The 20,153-nt window shown below is 36.4% G+C and overlaps 1 protein-coding gene across 1 annotated transcript; it reads right to left on the reverse strand.

Moving 5' to 3' along the window:
* Positions 1–3,076: 3,076 nt before the first annotated feature.
* Positions 3,077–3,652, reverse strand: LOC113294949 (glutamic acid-rich protein-like). Its single transcript, XM_026543317.1, has one exon. It carries the CDS (start codon positions 3,650–3,652, stop codon positions 3,077–3,079), a length of 576 nt encoding a protein of 191 aa, XP_026399102.1.
* Between the last annotated feature and the right edge of the window lie 16,501 nt (positions 3,653–20,153).

Here is a 20,153-nt window from a genome sequence, read left to right on the forward strand (position 1 = left end):
TGAAGAAATCTGCGGGCAAACGCTAGTGGTAACACTTTGCAGAAATCTTCAAAGGGTGGGATACTACTGGCCTTCCATGGAGACTCAGTCAAGAACCTTACAAGGGTCTTGTCCCAATTTCCAGACACCTCCTCATCACTTAGAGGTTTTGGAAGTCCATCACACTAGGGACTGGAGGGAACCTTACACCAAATACCTCCAGGATAATGAACTACCGCTGGAAAAGAGGCAAGCAGTCAAACTCATTCAGATAGCTAAGAGATTTGTCTTTCTTGACGGAATCTTATACCGCAAAAGCTTTGGTGGAAACTTACTGAGATGCTTGGCTGAGCATGAAATCCCGACAATTTTGAAACAAATGCACGATGGAGAACATCAAGGAAAGAGAAAATTATTTCTTCAAGTTCATGAGAAATATTATTGGCCGACCATGAAAGACGATGCAGCTTCACACGTTCAGAGGTGTCACCAATGCCAAATCCATGGTAATCTCATCCACACTCCTTGTCTCCCATTGAATTCTGTGAATAGTCCATGGCCTTTCTATAGCTGGGGACTAGATATCATCGGAAAGATCAATCCAGCGTCTTCAAAGCAGCATGAATACATCATCACCGCAACTGAGTATTTCACTAAATGGGTCGAAGCTATTCCTCTTCGAAGCACCACCGGAGTCACGATTGAAGCCTTCATCAAAGAGCACATAATATGCAGATTTGGAGTTCCTAAGCACATTGTTACTGATAATGGAACTCCTTTCGCCAACAAGTATGTGACTGAACTCCTCGAGGAATACTGCATCAAACAATTCTTCTCCACACCGTATTATCCCCAGGTAAATGGACAAGCAGAAAGCACAAACAAAACTTTGATCTGAATTCTCAGTCGGAAAATTCATGACAATCCTCGAACATGGCATGAACAGTTGCCTATGGCTCTATGGGCTTATCGAACAGCGCCAAGGAGCTCAATCGGGACTTCACCATATTCTCTCGTCTACGGAGCCGACGCCATACTTCCAACAGAGATCAAAATCCCTTCAGCAAGGATTGCAACATCCAGCGGAGTACAATGATATGAAGCCGAAGTATCCAAATCAAGAATCGATGAGCTAGATATGCTCGAGTCAAGGAGGGCTAAGGTGGAAAAATACGTAGAAGCCTACAAACAAAGGATCTCCATAGCCTACACAAAATGGTAAGACCTCGAACATTTCAAGTAGGAGACCTGGTATTAAAGACAACAAAGCACATTCAACAAGACATGTCCGCTCACAAGTTCTCTCTGAAATGGGAGGGACCATATGTAGTCATCAAGGCAGTATCCAGTGGATATTACAAGATCTTAGCTGTTGATGGAGGAGTAGAAGGAAATATAATCAACGGCAAATGGCTCAAAGATTATTACGCCTGATCCATAAAAAACAATTACCCTTCATCATTTCAAGCATTTTCAAAAATGTAATTTTCATTCCTCCAAAGAGCGCGCAAAACGCTCCTTGGTTCATTAAACGTTTCATAAATGAGCAAAATTCCTTCATATCATGATCAATTGTTCCACCTAACCAGAAGCTTAAACTTATTCAAAAAAAACAACAATTATAAATGCTCACTCAGAGCAAACCGTCCAGCAATGGGTAATCTCTGTAAGCAACCCTGTCAAGTTTCTTCTGAAAACTATTGGTTTTCGTCTTCAACTCCTCTACCGCCTTCTCAACCCTGGCTGACTCCAAAGCGAGCATCTTATCCTCCTCCAGTAAAGCAGTGGTCGGAGAAATCGCATCAGCAGCCTCCGCCGCCTTATGAATCTTGATTATCTCGAGCCGAAAACGAAGCCATCCTACATTGAACCGCAAAGTCTCGCAGTTCGAAATCATCTCATTCTACCTGTGCAATTCCTGATTCTTGACATCTCGAGCGCATCTGGTCCATCTCCTCAATGATCGGTAGCAACCCTGCAACTGTAGTCAGGAGGGTTGGTAGAAAACCTTTCCACACTTCGGTCATAGCAATATGCCTGTATCTTTTCCAGATTTTGGTGTAAAAGTATGACACTTGGGAATGACGAATCCACCGACTACTTCATTGTCCGAGAAAGTATTGATCAAAGGAGATTCAAACAAGAGTCCAGCTGTTGGATATTCACGAGCATGAACTCTGTCTTCAACCTCCATGGATTCTGCAGAGTCTTCACCAACTCGGTTGCTGCTGTCTTCAACCTCAACCACGGTCACGGACTTTCCACTCCTTCTCCTTCTAGCATCGACGACGACACGAACATTCTCCTGTGACGAAATGAGGAAGTATTTAATTTTATCAAAATTGAACGTGATAAAGCCTCGAAAGCTATAAGATTACATACAGATGATCCAGCCTCAGCATGAGCCGGCCTGTACCGCGCAGGAGCTCTAACTGTGCACTTGGGCCTTGAATTATGAGAAGAATGATCCTTCTGGTTATCCTGCAACAAATCATTTTATTATGATCAATAACCTCGATCAAACAGAGACTAAAAATATGTACAACTTACTGAGATGGACGCTTCTACTTCATGCTTCGACTGGAGTTCATTTCGAGAAGAAGTACTATCGCTGGACATAGTGATGGAAGGAATGACAATCAAAGTTTCTTATGCGATGAAACTAACTCAGGAACAGAAGAAATATATGCGCAAGTATTAAACCCTAAATCTTGAAGATATATAAAAAATACAGCGGGCTCTTATCTTCTGCAGATAGTCAATTCAGTTGCGAGTTTTACTGAAATCCTAAGTCTCGAACAAGGTCAATACCGGAGATGCGGAGTAAAATAATACACTAGGGACTGACCAAAGCTGAGCATGGTCAGAAAGTCACACGGCCCCTGTGTGTTACATGTCATCTATGATGTGTCTTAGAGCAAGCAAGGAAAAAATCACGATGGGATCGGTGTGTTTTCAATCAAGAAGAGCCAATATTAATGAAGAATATCTCGTTTGAAAGGAAAATTATTAATAGGAATTCCTACGAATAAGATGTCTACTACGAAGGCTAAAGAACATTCAAATGTTTAAGAAAGAAAAGAGGATGAAAGTAAAGCTACTCGTCAGACTCATCCGAATTATCGGATTCGTCATCACTGTCATTCTCGTCATCCGAGTTATCAGATTTGTCATCACTGTCTTCCTCTTCGTCGGAATCAGTATCGTCGATAAAGTCTGGATGGGTATCAGGATCTTCTGAGTCCGAGTCCTCTTCTGCTTCAGCTTCCGCTTCAATTTGCTTCATAGTCTTCCGGAACTCTCTTTCATATCGGTCAGGCTTGATCTTACGCTCTGTAAACACCCACGCAATTTCTTCTTCAGAAGCATCAGCATGAGAGTCAGAGGGTACCCCATCAAGGAATTGACGTCTCTCCTCAACTGCTTGTATTCGACACCGAATTCGATCCTTTCTGTGCTGACGATTCTCTGCTTCATCATCTTCAGCCTTTCTCTTCATAAGTTCAGCATAAGTGACTCTCCGATCATTCAAGGGTATGCTAGGCTTTGCTCCCTCATTACCAGTTATCTTAGCTTTCGATTTATCCACAGAGACTTTGGAATCCTCGTCAGAGGATCTGGAGGAAGAAGAGGAATAACTATAATCGTAATCATTTTTATTAGGAGTTGACATTTTATTGAACCAGGAGCACAAAATTACCAACATGCAAGTAAATCCATCTACAAAATGGTAATTATTAACTCTTACCTTTTTTACGATTCCACTAACAGTAGTGATAGTAATGCAAGAGTTAACACCTCAAAAATCGTTCGTCTCTGCGAAACCTACAAAAACGAACGAAACTCAGATTTTCATAAAATCATGAACATTTCTACTATGTGAACATTCGCCATGGAATTATGAAAACTAACACATTATTTCATCATAAATAATTGTTTACTTTGAATATTACTCAAAATCAAACCTGGGCTTTGAAAATATATGTTTACAAAAGCATGAAAGATAACTCGCGTTTTTATTTTTGTGAGTGGTAACTCACGCAAAAAAAAATCCCTGATGCATGTCACGGTTTTATGTACAAAATATTTTCGTGGACATCACGATTTTATATATAAAAAAAAAAATTCCTTCGTGTCGTCATTCGTCTTTAAAACGAAGGTTTATTTCAATTTAGTGAAAGCTCACACCTTATAAGATAAAGTTTTGATTTCCATGAAAGCTCATACACAAAATTTTATCACTGGACACAAGTCTATATATATATATATATAAACTTTTTTCCTTCGTGCTATCGTCATTCTTTAAAACGAGGGTTTATTTCGGTTTAGTGAAAGTTCACTCCTTTTATGATAAAACCTTGGTTCTCATGAAAGCTCATAAACAAAGTTTTATCACTGGACCTAGGTCTATGTATTAAAAAAAATCTCTCCTAAATCAGAGATTTTTATTAACTTCTCAAACTAACGATCAAACGAACATACGTTTTCAAAGAAAAAGGGGTTTTCCAACAAAACTCACACTCATACATATGCACATATATATATAACCCAAACATGATCACTTCATGGAACTCTTATGAACTTCAAAAAAAAAAATCCGTACCTGGTCGGCGCCGGCCGGAAATTGGTCGGACGGTGGCGGCGACGGTCGGCGACGCTGGAAACTCCGGCGAAAATTTTCTTCCTCCATGGCATGAAGGTGATGAAGGAGTGATGAAGGTGGTGGTCGGTTTAGGTGAAGTAAAAAAAAAGGATTAATTCCCTTTTATATCAAATTTTATTTCCAAAACCTAATTTCACAAGGATTTCCTTATTGGGCCCGGCCCTGTGAATCATAAACGACCAAGATCCCGTCGTCCAAATCAGAGGTTCAACACCAATTTATTCTCATTAGACGATGCTCTATCATGCCACCGGGGTCTTCATTCAAGTCGTGGTTTGCTCGTACCATCATAAATCCGGTAACGTCTTAACTTACGATTAAGTTCAATTACTTATATTGTTATAACCGGAAAATCACCATTTAATGTTGACTGGGGAACACGACAATTCCTCACTAAGAAGGGGACTTAATGTAGATGGTGGATTTTTGACAAAGGCTAAAATCTTAAACCCGTAATTATACGAACTTCTGATCCAGCAATCAGACGCGAGTATCGAAACACGGGTCTCTCATCGAATCTCTGACTGAGAATATTATCTCTCAGAGTACATGAGGATATGTAGTCTCTCGGCTAGCCAACAACATATCTCATGAATACTGAACACTTCAGTAATTACTTCTATATAGAATCACGAGATTGGACGGCTCCTAGACAGCTTGCCTGCTAGTATAGAGCAATAACGTCTTCAGGATACAAACAATAGTTTTTCCTGACTATATAAAGGATATGACGCTTCAACTAGCTCATGTCGCTCAGAATAATTAATGCTCCTAGACGATCGTACTAGTATAGAGCCATCAATTAATTATTCCTAAAATTCTTGTATTCATCCACTGAATTTCTGAATGATTGAACCAGCATTTGATCATTCTTTCACCAACTCTTCAAGAGATCTTGGTATTTGCTCACTCGAGCATACGGGAGCTGCATGGTCGATCCCTGATCCCATGTAGCCGGTCCCTCCTTCATTCCATGGTTGAATTTTCAATAAACCATCAAATTGGTCATCAATTGATCAAATTAGGGTTTTTAAGTCCAAGGATCATAATTCCAGATTCGAACGCTAATAATTTTGCGACGATCTCATGATCATCATTTTATTATACTTGATTTCAACTATCAGTATTCTAATTAATGTTTTATTTTGGTCACGCTACCAATAATTCATCAGACAAGCAACACTTGCTCAGATGAGCAATATTTACTCAAACCAAGGAATATTGGTTCAACCCTCAATATTCAACAATTTATCGAATGATCAATACTGGCTCGCCTCAACTATCAATGTGAGAATTATACCTCTGTCTCAACAGACATGTTCAATTCATGAGTCTCAGAACATTTTGCAAAATCATGTTCAACTCAGAAAATACATGGACTCATCGTCCCATGAAGTCATGAAGTCAACAACTGACTAATTACACCACGAGATGTCAATCGTGTCACATGGGGGGATATTAACTAGGGTTTTGGTCTGGAAGTCTACGGCACGTGTTTTCACACACACGATGGAATGTGAGAAAGTCGTGCAATCAGTTTAAGGAGTTAACAAAGTAGTGGATGGAAAATCGACCAAGTCTCCACACGATGAGCAACTGGTTTCAAACACGATTTCCATTTCCCCACTCTTTGATTCCATCAACTGTCACACTTCATGGTATCATGGTGTCTACAATTCCAACAATATAAATAAGTCTCTGAATCATGATTGAATATACAACAATCTCACGTCAAACATACAACACGAGATTAACAACTCAACATCTGAGTAATCACTCTCAACAGAGATTCAATTATTCAGAACTTATCTTATTCAGAATACATAACACACATACAATCTTTGATTACCATTGATTCCACACATTTCTCAGCTTCCCTCCTACAGATCGACCCATCCTCTCTTGTGACCGAATTTACTCTGGAACGACCATTGTCTTGGTTTAGGCTGGAGTACTACAGATTGATCTCTCGAATTCAAAGCACTCCCTTCTTGCAGTGTGAGGTTGAACATTTCGTTCGGTTCAAGGAGTCTCCTCCGTATGGTCATCTCCTTAATTCCGTAAAAACCAGCAAATCGTTTTGTCCCATCTACAGATGGTGATTCGGATTCATCTCCAGAGCTTCATCAAGATGTTCCTAATGAAGAAATCTCTTCTCTTAATGATAATCTTCTCAAGAATCTTTCACTGAAATTAGATCTAATCTTATGTGAAGTGAGGAACATGGAAAAGGATTTGCGAAAGGAAGTAAAGGAAGTCAATGACAATGTTATTAGTCTTGAATCAAGACTAGTAATCATAGAAGATGTTTGGAATCCTGTGAAATCTTCTGATCCGGCTTCAACTTTGAAGGAAACTCTAAAAGGATAAAATTAGAGTTTCAAAAATGAAAAGAGAATAGACATCAGTTTTTGATTTCTTTCAATAATTGTATAAGGTCTATTATGAATAAAACTATCTTATTTATGAATAAATTATTATTTTATAATTTTTCTTTTGATAGTTTTTCAATTACGTAGCATGTGCTTGAAAATGCTTTATATTATTGTTATGTATGTTTATGGGATGTTTGATTTCGGTTTTCTTAACCTTAATATTCGATCTCATATGGTGTGAACCCTTACGGTTTGGGTGAATTTTTGGTTTAGCAGGATTAAGTTATAGCCGATGTTGGTAGGCTTTACGAAAGGATCATAAGGGGTTCCGATTGAAACTAATATGTGAAAAAGTCATAATATGTTGAATCTTTTGGTTTAGCATAAAAGCATATGTGTTTCGGGGTTTCAACTTTTGCATCACATCAGTTAAAACCGGTTTTCAACCTTTCTCTGGTAAAGGTTGGTCTTTCTTGTTGTTCTTTTATTTTGCGAGAGGATGACAACACAACGGGGGAGAGTTCTAATGTGAACTTGCGCTTAATGACATATCTTTCTGGGGATAAGAGGATGCGGATCTTGAGGTAACAAATTTGTTAGTTAATCGTTTTCCTATGTACGGAAAGCCTGATATTTATTGCATATATTTATTGCTTTTGCTTAACAAAATTTCGGTACAATTAATGTTTATTCCATTATTTGTGTATGGATGTGTGTGTAATTCAATTGTTTCCGGTTAAGAAAAACTATTGTTATCTTGCTTTATTGTTTGGTATCAATTGTTTAGGCTTACAAAATTATGGTGCAATTGCGGTACTTTAATGTCTATGTTTGTTTCAATTGCTTCCGGTTGAGGTAAATAATTATGCAAGTTGATTTATCTGGTTTGTATGAATTGTTTATCGCTTAACAAAAAGGTTTCGGGATGAATTGTTTAGTCCAATTCGATTCCGGATAAGAGAAACTAAGTTATTTGATCTGAGTTAGACTTATCAAAGTGGAGGTTTCGGTTATTCAAGTCTAATCGAATGCCTTAACAAGAAATGCTAGTTAACTAACCTAGTACTTGTCTTGTTTAAAAGTGAAAGGTCTAAGTTATTATTTGAATAATTAGAACCTGATGAGAAAAATAGAGTTAATTTTGATCTTTATTTTGGTCTTATCGAATAAGCGATTGTATTTGTGCAATCGTTTTAGCAAAAGAACTAAGGTGCTTAGTCGATTTTTGATTTGATAAACTATTAGGGAAAATTGCTTCGGGCAATTATTTCCTTGGTAACATATCAAAACAAAATTACTTTGTAGTTTCGGTTTTGATATTGGTTATCTAAAATGGTTTGTGGAACCCTCGTGCTTAACTCTTATAGGTTGCAAGTATTTTGAGATTTGTAAGATCCTTTCGGTTTGTCTTTTATTTGCTCGTACCTTTGTCATTTTGTGACAAAAAGGGGGAGAAATATATGGAGTAAACAAGTGATTTGGTATCACTAAGGAAAGGACAATGGTGCTTAAACGTTATATCTAACAAAAGAGTAAAGCATAGACTAAGGGGGAGTAACATATCATATTGATACTTGTAGTTATATGGACTACAAAGGGAATAACAAAGACGTGCGGATTGAAAATCTACTTATCTTACCTTTAGGGGGAGTATTAGCTTTGTTATTATAATGTCAACAACGGAATTTATGGATTGAATGTATACAGGTTATTGTGTTGTTGAAACTCGGAATCAAGCGTATGTGTAATGAATTCTTGTAATTTTTTTATCCATATGATGTAAGAGTTTTGTCACTAAAATTGACAAAGGGGGAGATTGTTAGAGCATTGCTCGGTTGAACCCATCAAGCGTTGGTATGTCAAGTTTAGTTGTCATATTTTAGTGAATCAAAACTCATTTAAAGAGTCGCTTGATTATTTATTAGAGTCAACTTCGTATAGGTTAGCTAGAAAGTTACTAGGATATGAGACTTACAAGTATTACATGAAGACTTGAAGAATGTGAAGAAGTAAAGAGATACAACGACGACATCAACCTTCCACTTGAGGTTAGTAATATTTGACTTGAACTGTTTCATTCCTAACTTATCTTTCAAGTCGTGCATATTGAAAACATAATCGCGCGTTGTGAATGATTATACTCTAGTTAGACATAATATTAAGGAATTACAATACGAAGTATGACGTCTATCTTTTGAACTTCGTATATAATACATCGAAATAATTGTATGAATGCTATTGTGATTATGTGTATGGGTATGGGTGAAGATTTCGTCCTAGGAAACAATGTTTTACATTCGTTTAAAGGAAGTACAATTCATAAACTTGTTTTTATGAATCGAAAGGGAAATCGCTAGGCTTATTGGTATTGTTATTCATTGCAAATATTTAGATTACCAATATGTGTGTTTAGTATAACCACTCATAACTTGTTTATGTATCTTGGTAAAACTATTCACAAGGCTTGACTTTTGTATTGGTATGACTTTTATTAGTGAAACCGATCTTAAGTAATCACCTGAGATTGTATGATCGATATTTGTAATTGGTGTGACCATTCCTAGTCATTGGGTGACCGATCCTAGAACTTGGTTGGGACTAATCACAAGATGTATAATCGATCCTTGTAGTAGGTTAACAAGTTTTAGTAATTGGTGTGACCGATCCTATAACTTGTGCAACCGAATACAAGTTTATACCATATATATGTGATAACCGATCCTAGTACCTAGTCAACTAACTTTTGGTAACTAGTGTGAACGATCCTAGTACCCACATGGAGGTAGAACCGAAACTTAATTAGGTAGAATCATTAAACCCATGAATGGTGATTGAATGTTTTTGATCAATCACATAGTTTTTGGAAATCAGATAAACCAATTCTAAACTTGTTTGGAAGTGTGGAAAGTCGTTTACAAGATTGTAAATATGAAAAAGGATTTACAAAGTAAAGATGTCGGCATACTTTGAACATGTGCGGTAACTCTTATCTTTTATTGTTCAAAGATATTCCTTAATAGCTAAAGGAAAGAATCCAGCAATTAAAATGCATATCTTTAGAAAATAAAAATTGGTAATGTGCATTTACTAATTGGAGTTTTTCTACTGAGATTTCGGTCATTATTTGGACAACGCATTTCCAGAAATTATGAAAACCGAATTTGGAAATTTATTGCATATCTTGAGAATATTTTCGGTTTTGGAAATTCCTTGGTGTCCAAACTTCCTTGGTCTATAAATATTGAAGTTTGCATTTCAAGCAAACTAATCCTCAGAGCCAGCAAAACTACCTAGTTGTGTTGTTACTGGTGGAGCCGTCTATTCGGAGAGGAAAGTACCCTAATTAGGCGAAATCTCTTACGACCGCTCGTTTTAAAGACTTCTTTGGTATTGGGAAGCTCTAAGAGTATCGTTGGTGGGAAACTAGATAATTGCAGTTTATTATTAGTTTTCGATTGATTTGATCGACTGACGGTTGTTGAACTTTGATTGCACCTAGTTTGTTTATGCTTGAGAATATTCTCTTTTAATATAAGATTCACTCAAACTAGATCGAAGTTTCGACGGGGATCTTTAGACTGTTTGTAGATCTAATGATGTCTTGTGATAATCCATTGTTAATAGACTCCGTTCTGTGTGTGATTGATGACAAGAGATTCAAGTTGATTGTGTGCAGGTGTTTATTAAAGATCTAAGAAGATTGGAAGACAAAGAAGATTTCTTGTTTGAGTTCATAATCTTTGGTGTGCACAAAACTTGATCGGATGGGGATCCAACTATAAAATCGTTTTATCTTTGTGATAACCTTGATTGATTAGTTGAATAGATCGGCATCAATATATTGTCTTTGTGACTAAGAAGTATTGATTGCAAAATCTAGACAATTACTTTGGTAGTTGTATTGAGATAGATCTAAGAACCTAACAAAGGAGTTTATTGGGATAAACGGAAGAGCCTTTTGTCAAACTCATATCACTTGTTTGAAAAGAGTTGTTACCGAACAGATTTGTTGTTCCTTTACTGTTTGGAATATGAACTAAAGGAATTGTTCCAAGTGTGTGACTTATTACAAGTTGGAGGCGCAGGGATACAAACGGAACTAGGTGAACTATAGGTTTAGTTGCTTGGTCTCAACTATACGAAGTTGGTTTAGATTTTTTATAGCGTCTTAATCCTGAGAGTATTCAATTCTGGACAAGGTCCCGGGGTTTTTCTGCATTTGCGGTTTCATCGGTAACAAAATATTGATGTGTCTTTTAATTTTCTATTTCCGCAAGTATAATTGTTTTATTATAATTAGAAGTAAAATACACAAACGTTAATTGATATTTACTTGATAGCAATCCTATTGTGTTTAGTTAAGTCCGAACCTATTATCAAGTAAACATACTTCGTTGTTATATTGTCTCAATCTTGTATCCATAGTCAATCACATAAGTTATCTTGTTGTTGTATTGCCTCGATCTCGTATCCATAGACGATCACACGAAGTGTGAACCCATTAGTTGTATTGTCTCGACTCAGTCCATAGACAATCACTTTCGAAGAAAGGACTTATAGGTGGAAAAGTTTTAGATTGTGGTATATTTGGGTACCCTCGTCTTTTCAGAGCGCAATTGTACCTTTGATCAGTGTGAGATTGATTGGGGTTCAATTACAGTCCAGACCGAAGCTAGTTTGTAGTAGGATAGTGCATGTAGCGGCTTAATACAGTGTGTTCAATCTGGACTAGGTCCCGTGGTTTTTCTGCATTTGTGGTTTCCTCGTTAACAAAACTTCTAGTGTCTGTGTTATTTCTTTTCCGCATTATATTTTGTTATATAATTGAAATATCACAGGTTGTGGGTTGAATCGATCAATTGGTAAATCCAACCTTTGGTTGTTGATTGAAATTGATTGATCCTTGAACATTGGTCTTTGGAACCGTTCAAGTGAATTTATCTTGTATTCAATTAGACTCGCAGATTGTTATTTGCTTGAGTAAGTATTGAATCGAGAAATTGAGATATAACTCTTTGATATATACTTTTCTTAAGATTGAGTCTGACTGTCTAGTCGATTCTCTTGAATATATATTGGAGTTAGTCCATACAAATTGCTAAGCGAAATATTGGATGAGGTTGTTAGACCCCCACTTTTTCAATTGGTATCAGAGCAGGAAAACACGTTTAAACACCTTATAAGTCTGTGTTTGTAGCGATCTGACTCTATGGACAGAAATTCTATCTTCACAAATGCACCACCAGATCCAGGGATTACGGAATTCTCTTCCATGACTGATTTAATAAAATCTGCAGAAGAAATTCTATCTCAACCTCCACCAGGTTTAAAATCCCTTGAAGTATTTTCAGGTCTTGAAAATAAACTTGAAATCTTATCTCTTGATGTTGAGTTATACCTCCAGAAAGAACAAGAATCTCTTGACAAGCTAAATCAAGTTATGAAGAATAATATTCATGTTGAGAACACCATTGATTTACTAATCAGTGAGAGAATGCTCCTCCTCTGCGTAATTCAATTAATTATAACAAACTAAACGAATTACAAAAAGAGTTTAAGGCTCAGTCATCTGAGTATATCACCTCAAAGTATGAATCGATTCATTGCTCAATTCCTGATACTTCCTATCAAGATAGTAGTATTTTCTTCTTTGATGAAGAACCTAGGACGTCTCTTCTTATCAAAAGAGTTTCCCTTCGCAGTACTAAAAACTATCTGCAGAAACTGTTTTTTATAAGTTGTAAAACGAGAAATCATAAACACAATGTTGTTTGGGTTCTCCTGAAGTGCCTTGTTAGACTTATAAAAACAATTTCCTGGGTTTTTCTCAACACTACAAGATGTAAGAGCTGCTGGAAAGAAACTCTCTCTTGGTGTCATGGTGTGAGAGGCTATTTGTTCTTATAAGTTCTTAAAAGAACTACTCATGAGAGTTTTGTTGAGCCTTACTTCAAACTCTCGTTCCTATTTTGTCTAATCAAAATATGTAAAAACAAACATGCCCTTATCTGCACACGTACGGTTCACGTATTACGTGCTTGAATCATGTTCCAGAACTGAATGATCCCAGTACCAGAATTAGCTTTACCGATTCATGAACTGTTTGGTCGGTTGCACATAAAAAGAGAGAAATAATTCTTGTTCTTTTCACCTTCATCTTCTCTTCGACAGTTCATGAACAAAAGTGAAATACTCTGGTTCACAAACTCTTCATCATCTCTCTCTTGCTTCTTAACCAATTTTTGTTTGGTTTTCACCTTTGAATTCAGAAGAAGATTCGACACGTTGGGTCAAAAACCTTTTTCGTTCTACTCATCGTCTTGGAACTCCATCATCAACAACAGTTCACGGACCAAGTAAGTAGTTCATCCTCTCTGTTGTGTTTTAAGATGGCTTCTAGGAAAAGGTTAAGTCGTGGTGAAATTTCGGGTACTCAGCCTAATTCTACTAGTAGAAGGATTGATAGTGATAATAAGTTTGATGATGAAATCGGGTTAAACGTTCTACAACCCTTTTATGATCCTTCTCTTCAAATTAGCTTTACTAGTATTCTTCTAGGGATAAATATGTCAAGTTTCTTAAAGGGAATTTTGCCATAGAAAGGGTTTATGATCGTACTGTTAAAGAACCTGAGTTTCACCAGTTTATGAACCAACATGATTGGGGATATATTCATGATGGTCTTGGGTCGTCATACCCGGAGATGACTTGCCAGTTTTATGCTAACCTATATGCTGCCAACAAAATCAGTTGTTGCTTCAAGACAATGGTTGGTGGGATATCGTTTGAGGTAAATCGTGGAGTGATTGCATACTTGTTGAATTTATCACTTGATCGCTCATTTGCAATTCGTCAACCTGAGCATCTCAGACCAACTCAAGGTCAGCTATCTGGAATACTTCTAAATAGAAGTGAATCATGGTCTGGGGGTAAGTTGTCTGTTGGCACCATTAGCTTTCATTTGAAAGTTTTCAATAAATTGGTTGTTGCAAATTTGATTCCCAGTACGCTTGATAAGAATCTATGGAGCAGGAACCTTGCGGAGATGGTTTGCTATCTTATTTCTGGTGAAGAGATTGATTTCTGTGGCCTGATCATTCATCAAATGATTCATATGGTTTCACAGAAAAAGAATCTTGGGTTTCCATGTCTCATCAGCCGAATTTGCAGTCAATTTAAGGTTCCTCCTATTGGTACCTGCACTGGTCATGCTACTCCTCTATCCCAGACAGACATCAACAAGATGAAGAAACCATCCATTTCTAAAGGCAATCTTCTTAATGAAGGAATTGAGTGCTTATAGGAACAACTGAGCTATGTGTTGGGAATTCATCCTGAACTAACTGAACCTGTTTTCAAGATTGCTGAGAAATATAATCGCAATCAAGCTTAGTTTCTTCATTGTTGAGTTAGTTCTTGTTAAACTTCTATTGTTGGATGTTATTCTAAGAGTTGTAATAACTTTATGTTTAGCCTTGAATGGTTACCCTTCAATTAAAATTGCTAAAAGTTTTACATCCATGAGAAATTTAACATTGGTCAAAAGTTAAGTCTTTCATCTGTCGATATGAAAGTATTGATAAAAGATTGAATGAGCTTTTGACAAACAAAGGTTAAGCCTTTTATGTCATTATGCAAATATTGATGGAAGAAAGGATGAGATTTTGTTTACAAAGATTAAATCTATTGTATGTCATTGTGCAAATAATGATGAAGGATAGAATAAATCTTTGTTTATTCCGCAGTATTGATCTTCCCCGATCCATATTTTATGTATATAATGTGCGGCTCCTTAAGTTTTCTTATGTTGAGAATTTCCGACTATATTAATCATGGGTTCTCTTGTGATTATTTTAATTGAGTACTTTGGATACAAATTCATGTTCTTATGTGATTTGTTAATGTCCAAAGAAATCCTTCTTTTCTCGTGAAAGTAAGGTTGCTCTTGTTGTTCTTTCGGGAATGACATTTTATGGGGGAGAGTTCTGAATTGAACTTGTGCTTAATTGTCAAATCTTTGTGGGGAGTGCGGCTGTGGAATATTATAGGGGTTATCTTGTATCTTTATAAACTCCTTGATGAATGTATTTAGTTTCGACTATATGATTGCATCTAAAAAGTTGATATGTGCTTTCTTTCGGTCATGAAGTGTATCTATGGAAATTTCATTAAGATCCCACTAGTTTTCGTACCTTTGCCAATTTTATTGACAAAAAGGGGGAGAATTAATGTGTAGTTCACACTACAAATACATACGGTTTTCAGATCATTATGTAAGGGGGAGTGGTTTTCATGTGAGATGAAGTATTGACTAATTGGGATTGATACATATCACCATAGTATTGTTGTCAAAGTTGTGATACAATTGGACTTTGATGTGTGTAATAATACTATGACACTGTGTAACAATGATTGAGAGATTTTGCTTTCTCATTGGTATGGCTACAGATCTTCAACAATGATGATGCTGCATTGAATATCTTTGGAATCATTGGAGTACTTGGAAGTGATGAAGATTTCGAGTAATGTTGAAGAACCAAGGAGATCATGCATTTGGAAGAGAAGCTGCAAAGTTTATTTATTTTGTGTTCCATATGTATTGATAGTTTTGTCACTAAAATTGACAAAGGGGGAGATTGTTAGAGCACTGCTCGGTCAAACTCGCAACCGTTGCTATCTCAAGCTTGTTTGTCAAGTATAGTTTCCAAAACTATAAGTCTTGATTTCTAGTCTACTTATAGCTAAGTCGCGGACTAGGATAGAAAGTGTAGTTGAGATCTAGACTCCATGGCGTTCATCATGTAAAGATGAAGAACTACTCAAGGAACTGGTGGATCTTCATCGACTAAAAGGTATGTGGAGAACTTATCTATCACTCAAAAGTCTATCTACTCCACCTCCAATCTTGAGACAGAAGTCGTATTGTTGTATAAACTTCAATTATAAACATTCGCTATTTTGAGCCGAGTTTATCTCGCTTATCTATTTCTCGAAATATGTGTTCGTAAGCTTTCGCTTTGGCCAAGTTCATCTTTACAAGCGAAGAAAGTCGTGTTGATTATTTCAATATCTTGAAAACCGCTTTGATGAAAAATAGAGTGTGAATAACTGAAAAAGTGGGGGTACAACAACCACACCAATATTTCGCTTAGCAATCTGTATGGACAAACTCCAATATACTTTCTATAGAATCAACTAGACAGTCAGACTCAATCCAGATAAAAAGTATATCAAAGAGTTTATATCTCAATCTCTCGATTTGATATATACTCAAGCAAATATAAATATGTGAGTCTTTATCAAATACTAGAGAGATAACTTGGATGGTACCAAAGACCAATATCCAAGTGTCAATCAATTTAAATCAACAACCAAAAGGTCGGATATTCTAATTGATTGAACAACGCACAACCTGTGATATTTCAATTATATAACAAAATATAATGCGGAAAAGAAATAACACATACACCAGAATTTTGTTAACGAGGAAACCCCAAATGCAGAAAAACCCTGAGACCCAGTCCAGATTGAACATATACTGTATTAAGCCGCTACACACACTAGCCTACTCCAAACTAACTTCGGTCTGGACTGTAGTTGAACCCCAATCAATCTCACACTGATCCAAGGTAAAGTTATGCTCCTACGTCTCTGATTCCAGCAGGATGCTACGTATTTGATTCCCTTAGTTGATCTCACCCACAACCAAGAGTTGCTATGACCCAAAGTCGAAGACTTTAATAAACAAATCTGTATCGCACAGAAAAGTCTACGGTGATAGATAAATCCGTCTCCAAAGAATAAACCTATGAGTTTTGTTTCGTATTTTGATAAATGAAGGTGAATAGGAACCAATTGATAAACCGGACTTATATTCCCGAAGAACAGCATAGTATTATCAATCACCTCATAATAATCCTAATCGACGCAGCGAAAAAAGATATTGTGGAATCACAAACGATGAGACGAAGTGTTTGTGATTAATTTTCTATCTTGCCTATCGGAGATATAAATCTCGAGCCAATTATTACAATCGTACTCGTAACGCTAGAAGATGCAAGATCATATCACACAACTACAAGAAAAGTAGTATCGGTCTGGCTTCACAATCCCAATGAAGTCTTTAAGTCGTTAACCTGGTTTTAGAAGAAGAAACCAAAGGTTAAAGGAGAATCGACTCTATCTATGCAACTAGTATCACACGTAAGGTGTGGGGATTAGGTTTCCCAGTTGCTAGAGTTCTCCTTTATATAGTCTTTCAAATCAGGGTTTGCAATCAATGTTATCTTGGTAACAAAGCATTCAATATTTACAGTTAGATGAAAACCTGATTAGATTCAAGCTAATATTTCTCAACCTTTGGATCGAAAACTTAGCTTGTTACACACAAATGAAATGTCCAATTTTGGGTTTATGTAGCCGTTCCCAAACATTAACATTTGTTGGTTCAACAATAGTTAACCACATGGTTAGCCATATGATCACTTTCATATCCACCATATTCTTCTTCACCGTAACTAGTTCAAATGACTCAAATGAACTAGTTAGAGAGTTGTTCAATTGCTTAGATCTTATGTATCTACACAAAACATAATCGAAGCAAAAACGGTTTGATTCACTCGAATCGGTTCATGAACTTTATAGCCACGGTTTGCAAAAGCATTCCTTAGTTTAAATAAACATGAGTTCAAGAACAACCGATTTTAGATATAACCTGCTCAAGTTCGCGGACTGGGTTCGCGGACTTAAGCTCACGGAAGGAGTTCACAAACTCCAGCAGAAATTCTCGGGTCGAGAACTTCCGCCAGTTCGCGGACGTGGCACACGCCACATTCCGTTTCTCTTGATTAACAAAGTTCGCAAACTTTGGTTCAAGGAATAAGGACTTATACATATATGTGTTTCCACAACAATGCTTATATCCTACCAATGGTTATGTAATCTAAACTCTCATTTCATTCATCGAAACATTCTCAGAGGACGTTATGTAGCCTTTATTCACAGACTATTTTTCGTCAGAGCAATTTTCAAAGTGATTGAAACATAACATGACATTCGTCACTAGGTAAAGATGAATTTGGCTAAAGCGAAAGCTTAAAAATACATATTTAGAGAAATAGATAGGCGAGTTAAATTCAGCTCGAAATAACAAATGTGTATAATGAAAGTCTATACATCAACACGACTTTTGTCTCAAGAGTAGGAGATAGAATAGATAGACTTTTGAGTGACAGATAAGTTCAAGTCTCCACATACGTTTTAGTCAATGAAGATCCACATGTTCCTTGAGTAGTCCTTAGTCTTGTATGATGATTGCCATGGAGTCTTGAGCTCAACTACACTTTCTATCCTAGTCCGAGACCTTTAGCTATGTAGGCTAGAAATGAAGACTTATAATTTTGATAACTAACATTGACAAACATGCTTGAGATAGCAACGCATGTGAGTTCGACCGAGCAATGCTCTAACAATCTCACCCTTTGTCAATTTTAGTGACAAAACTATTAATACATATGGAATACAAAAAATAAATAAATTAACTTTTGTAGCTCCTATTCCACATGCCTAATCTTCAACATTACTCGAAATCTCCGTCACTTCCAAGTACTCCAATGATCCCAAAGGTTGTAAGTTTAGTATCATCGTTGTTGAAAATCGGTAGCTATAACAACAAGAAAACAATAGTTCTCAATCATTGTTATACAGTGTCATAGTATCATTACACAGCGTCAAAGCCCAATTGTATCACAACTTCAACAACAATACTATGGTGATATGTATCACTCCCCCTTAGTCAATACTCCATCTCACATGGAAACCACTCCCCCTTACATAATGATCCGAAAACCATATGTATTTGTAGTGTGAACTACATATTAATTCTCCCCCTTTTTGTCAATAAAATTGGCAAAGGTACAAGAACGGGATCCTAATGAAATTTCCGAAAGAGACATTTCTTGACCAAAAGAAAGAAAAAGTGTATCATCTAATTTAGATGCAATCATAAACCCGAAGCTAAATGCATTCATCAAGGAGTTTGTAAAGATACAAGATAACCCCTATAATATTCCACAGCCGCACTCCCCACAAAGATTTGGCAATTAAGCACAACTTCAAAAGAACTCTCCCCCATAAAATGTCATTCCCGAGAGAACAACAAGAGCGACCTTAATTTTGAAGGAAAAGAAGGATTTCTTTGGACATAACAAATCACATACAAGTATGAATTTGAATCCAAAATATTCAATTAAACTAACCACAAGAGAACCCATGATTAATTTAATCGACAAATGCTCAACATAAGTGAACTTATGGAGATTCAAAATATACAATTATATTAATCACAAGAGAATTCATAATTAATCTAATCGAAATACACAATCAAACCAATCACAAGAGTTATCAATTTAATTGGTCGTGCTCGACATAAGAAAACTTACGGAGCAACATCTAAATAACCAAACAAGATGATCAATTTAGTTGAATATGCTGGACATAAAGTACCTTACGGAACAACAACATAGCTAATCATGAAAATAATCAACTTGGTCATTCAATTCTCAACATAAGACACTTCACGGAGCCTCACAGTAATACATAAAATATGAATCAGGGAAGATCAATTACTGCGGAATACACAAGGATTCATTCTATTTTCCATCACTATTCGCATAACGACATTTAATATACATAATCCTTGCAAACAAAAGATTTTAACCTATATTCCATCAATAATTGACAATATAGGCTTAAATTTTGTATTTGTCAAAAGTCCATTCATTCTTTTATCAACATATGAATATCGACATGCGAAAGACTTTACTTTTGACAAGGTATGGGATAGTCATAGTTCACGGATGCAAACACACATATCCCATAACAAATTTGAAACATATAAAACCATAAAGATTAATACTGTAAATATCATCTTCCAAGAAAATTTAGAATTTAAACCAATAAATCTAAAAACATGAAGATGAACACGTTGGACATAGCTATGTGTAATCACAATAATGGTTATTCCAAACTCTAGTTATTCTTCTGATGAAAACAAGAAAATAGAAGATTTACTAGGCAAATAGGGACACAAATTACTCTTCTTCATTATCGGAGATACTCCAATATGCTTGAATTGT

The sequence above is a fragment of the Papaver somniferum genome, chromosome 7, assembly GCF_003573695.1.
Source record: "Papaver somniferum cultivar HN1 chromosome 7, ASM357369v1, whole genome shotgun sequence".
NCBI classification, from domain to species: domain Eukaryota; kingdom Viridiplantae; phylum Streptophyta; class Magnoliopsida; order Ranunculales; family Papaveraceae; genus Papaver; species Papaver somniferum.

What these genes read in the sequence shown, in the direction of transcription:
- LOC113294949 (XM_026543317.1), bottom strand. Translation starts at nt 3,652, where the DNA reads ATGTCAACTCCTAATAAAAATGATTACGATTATAGTTATTCCTCTTCT.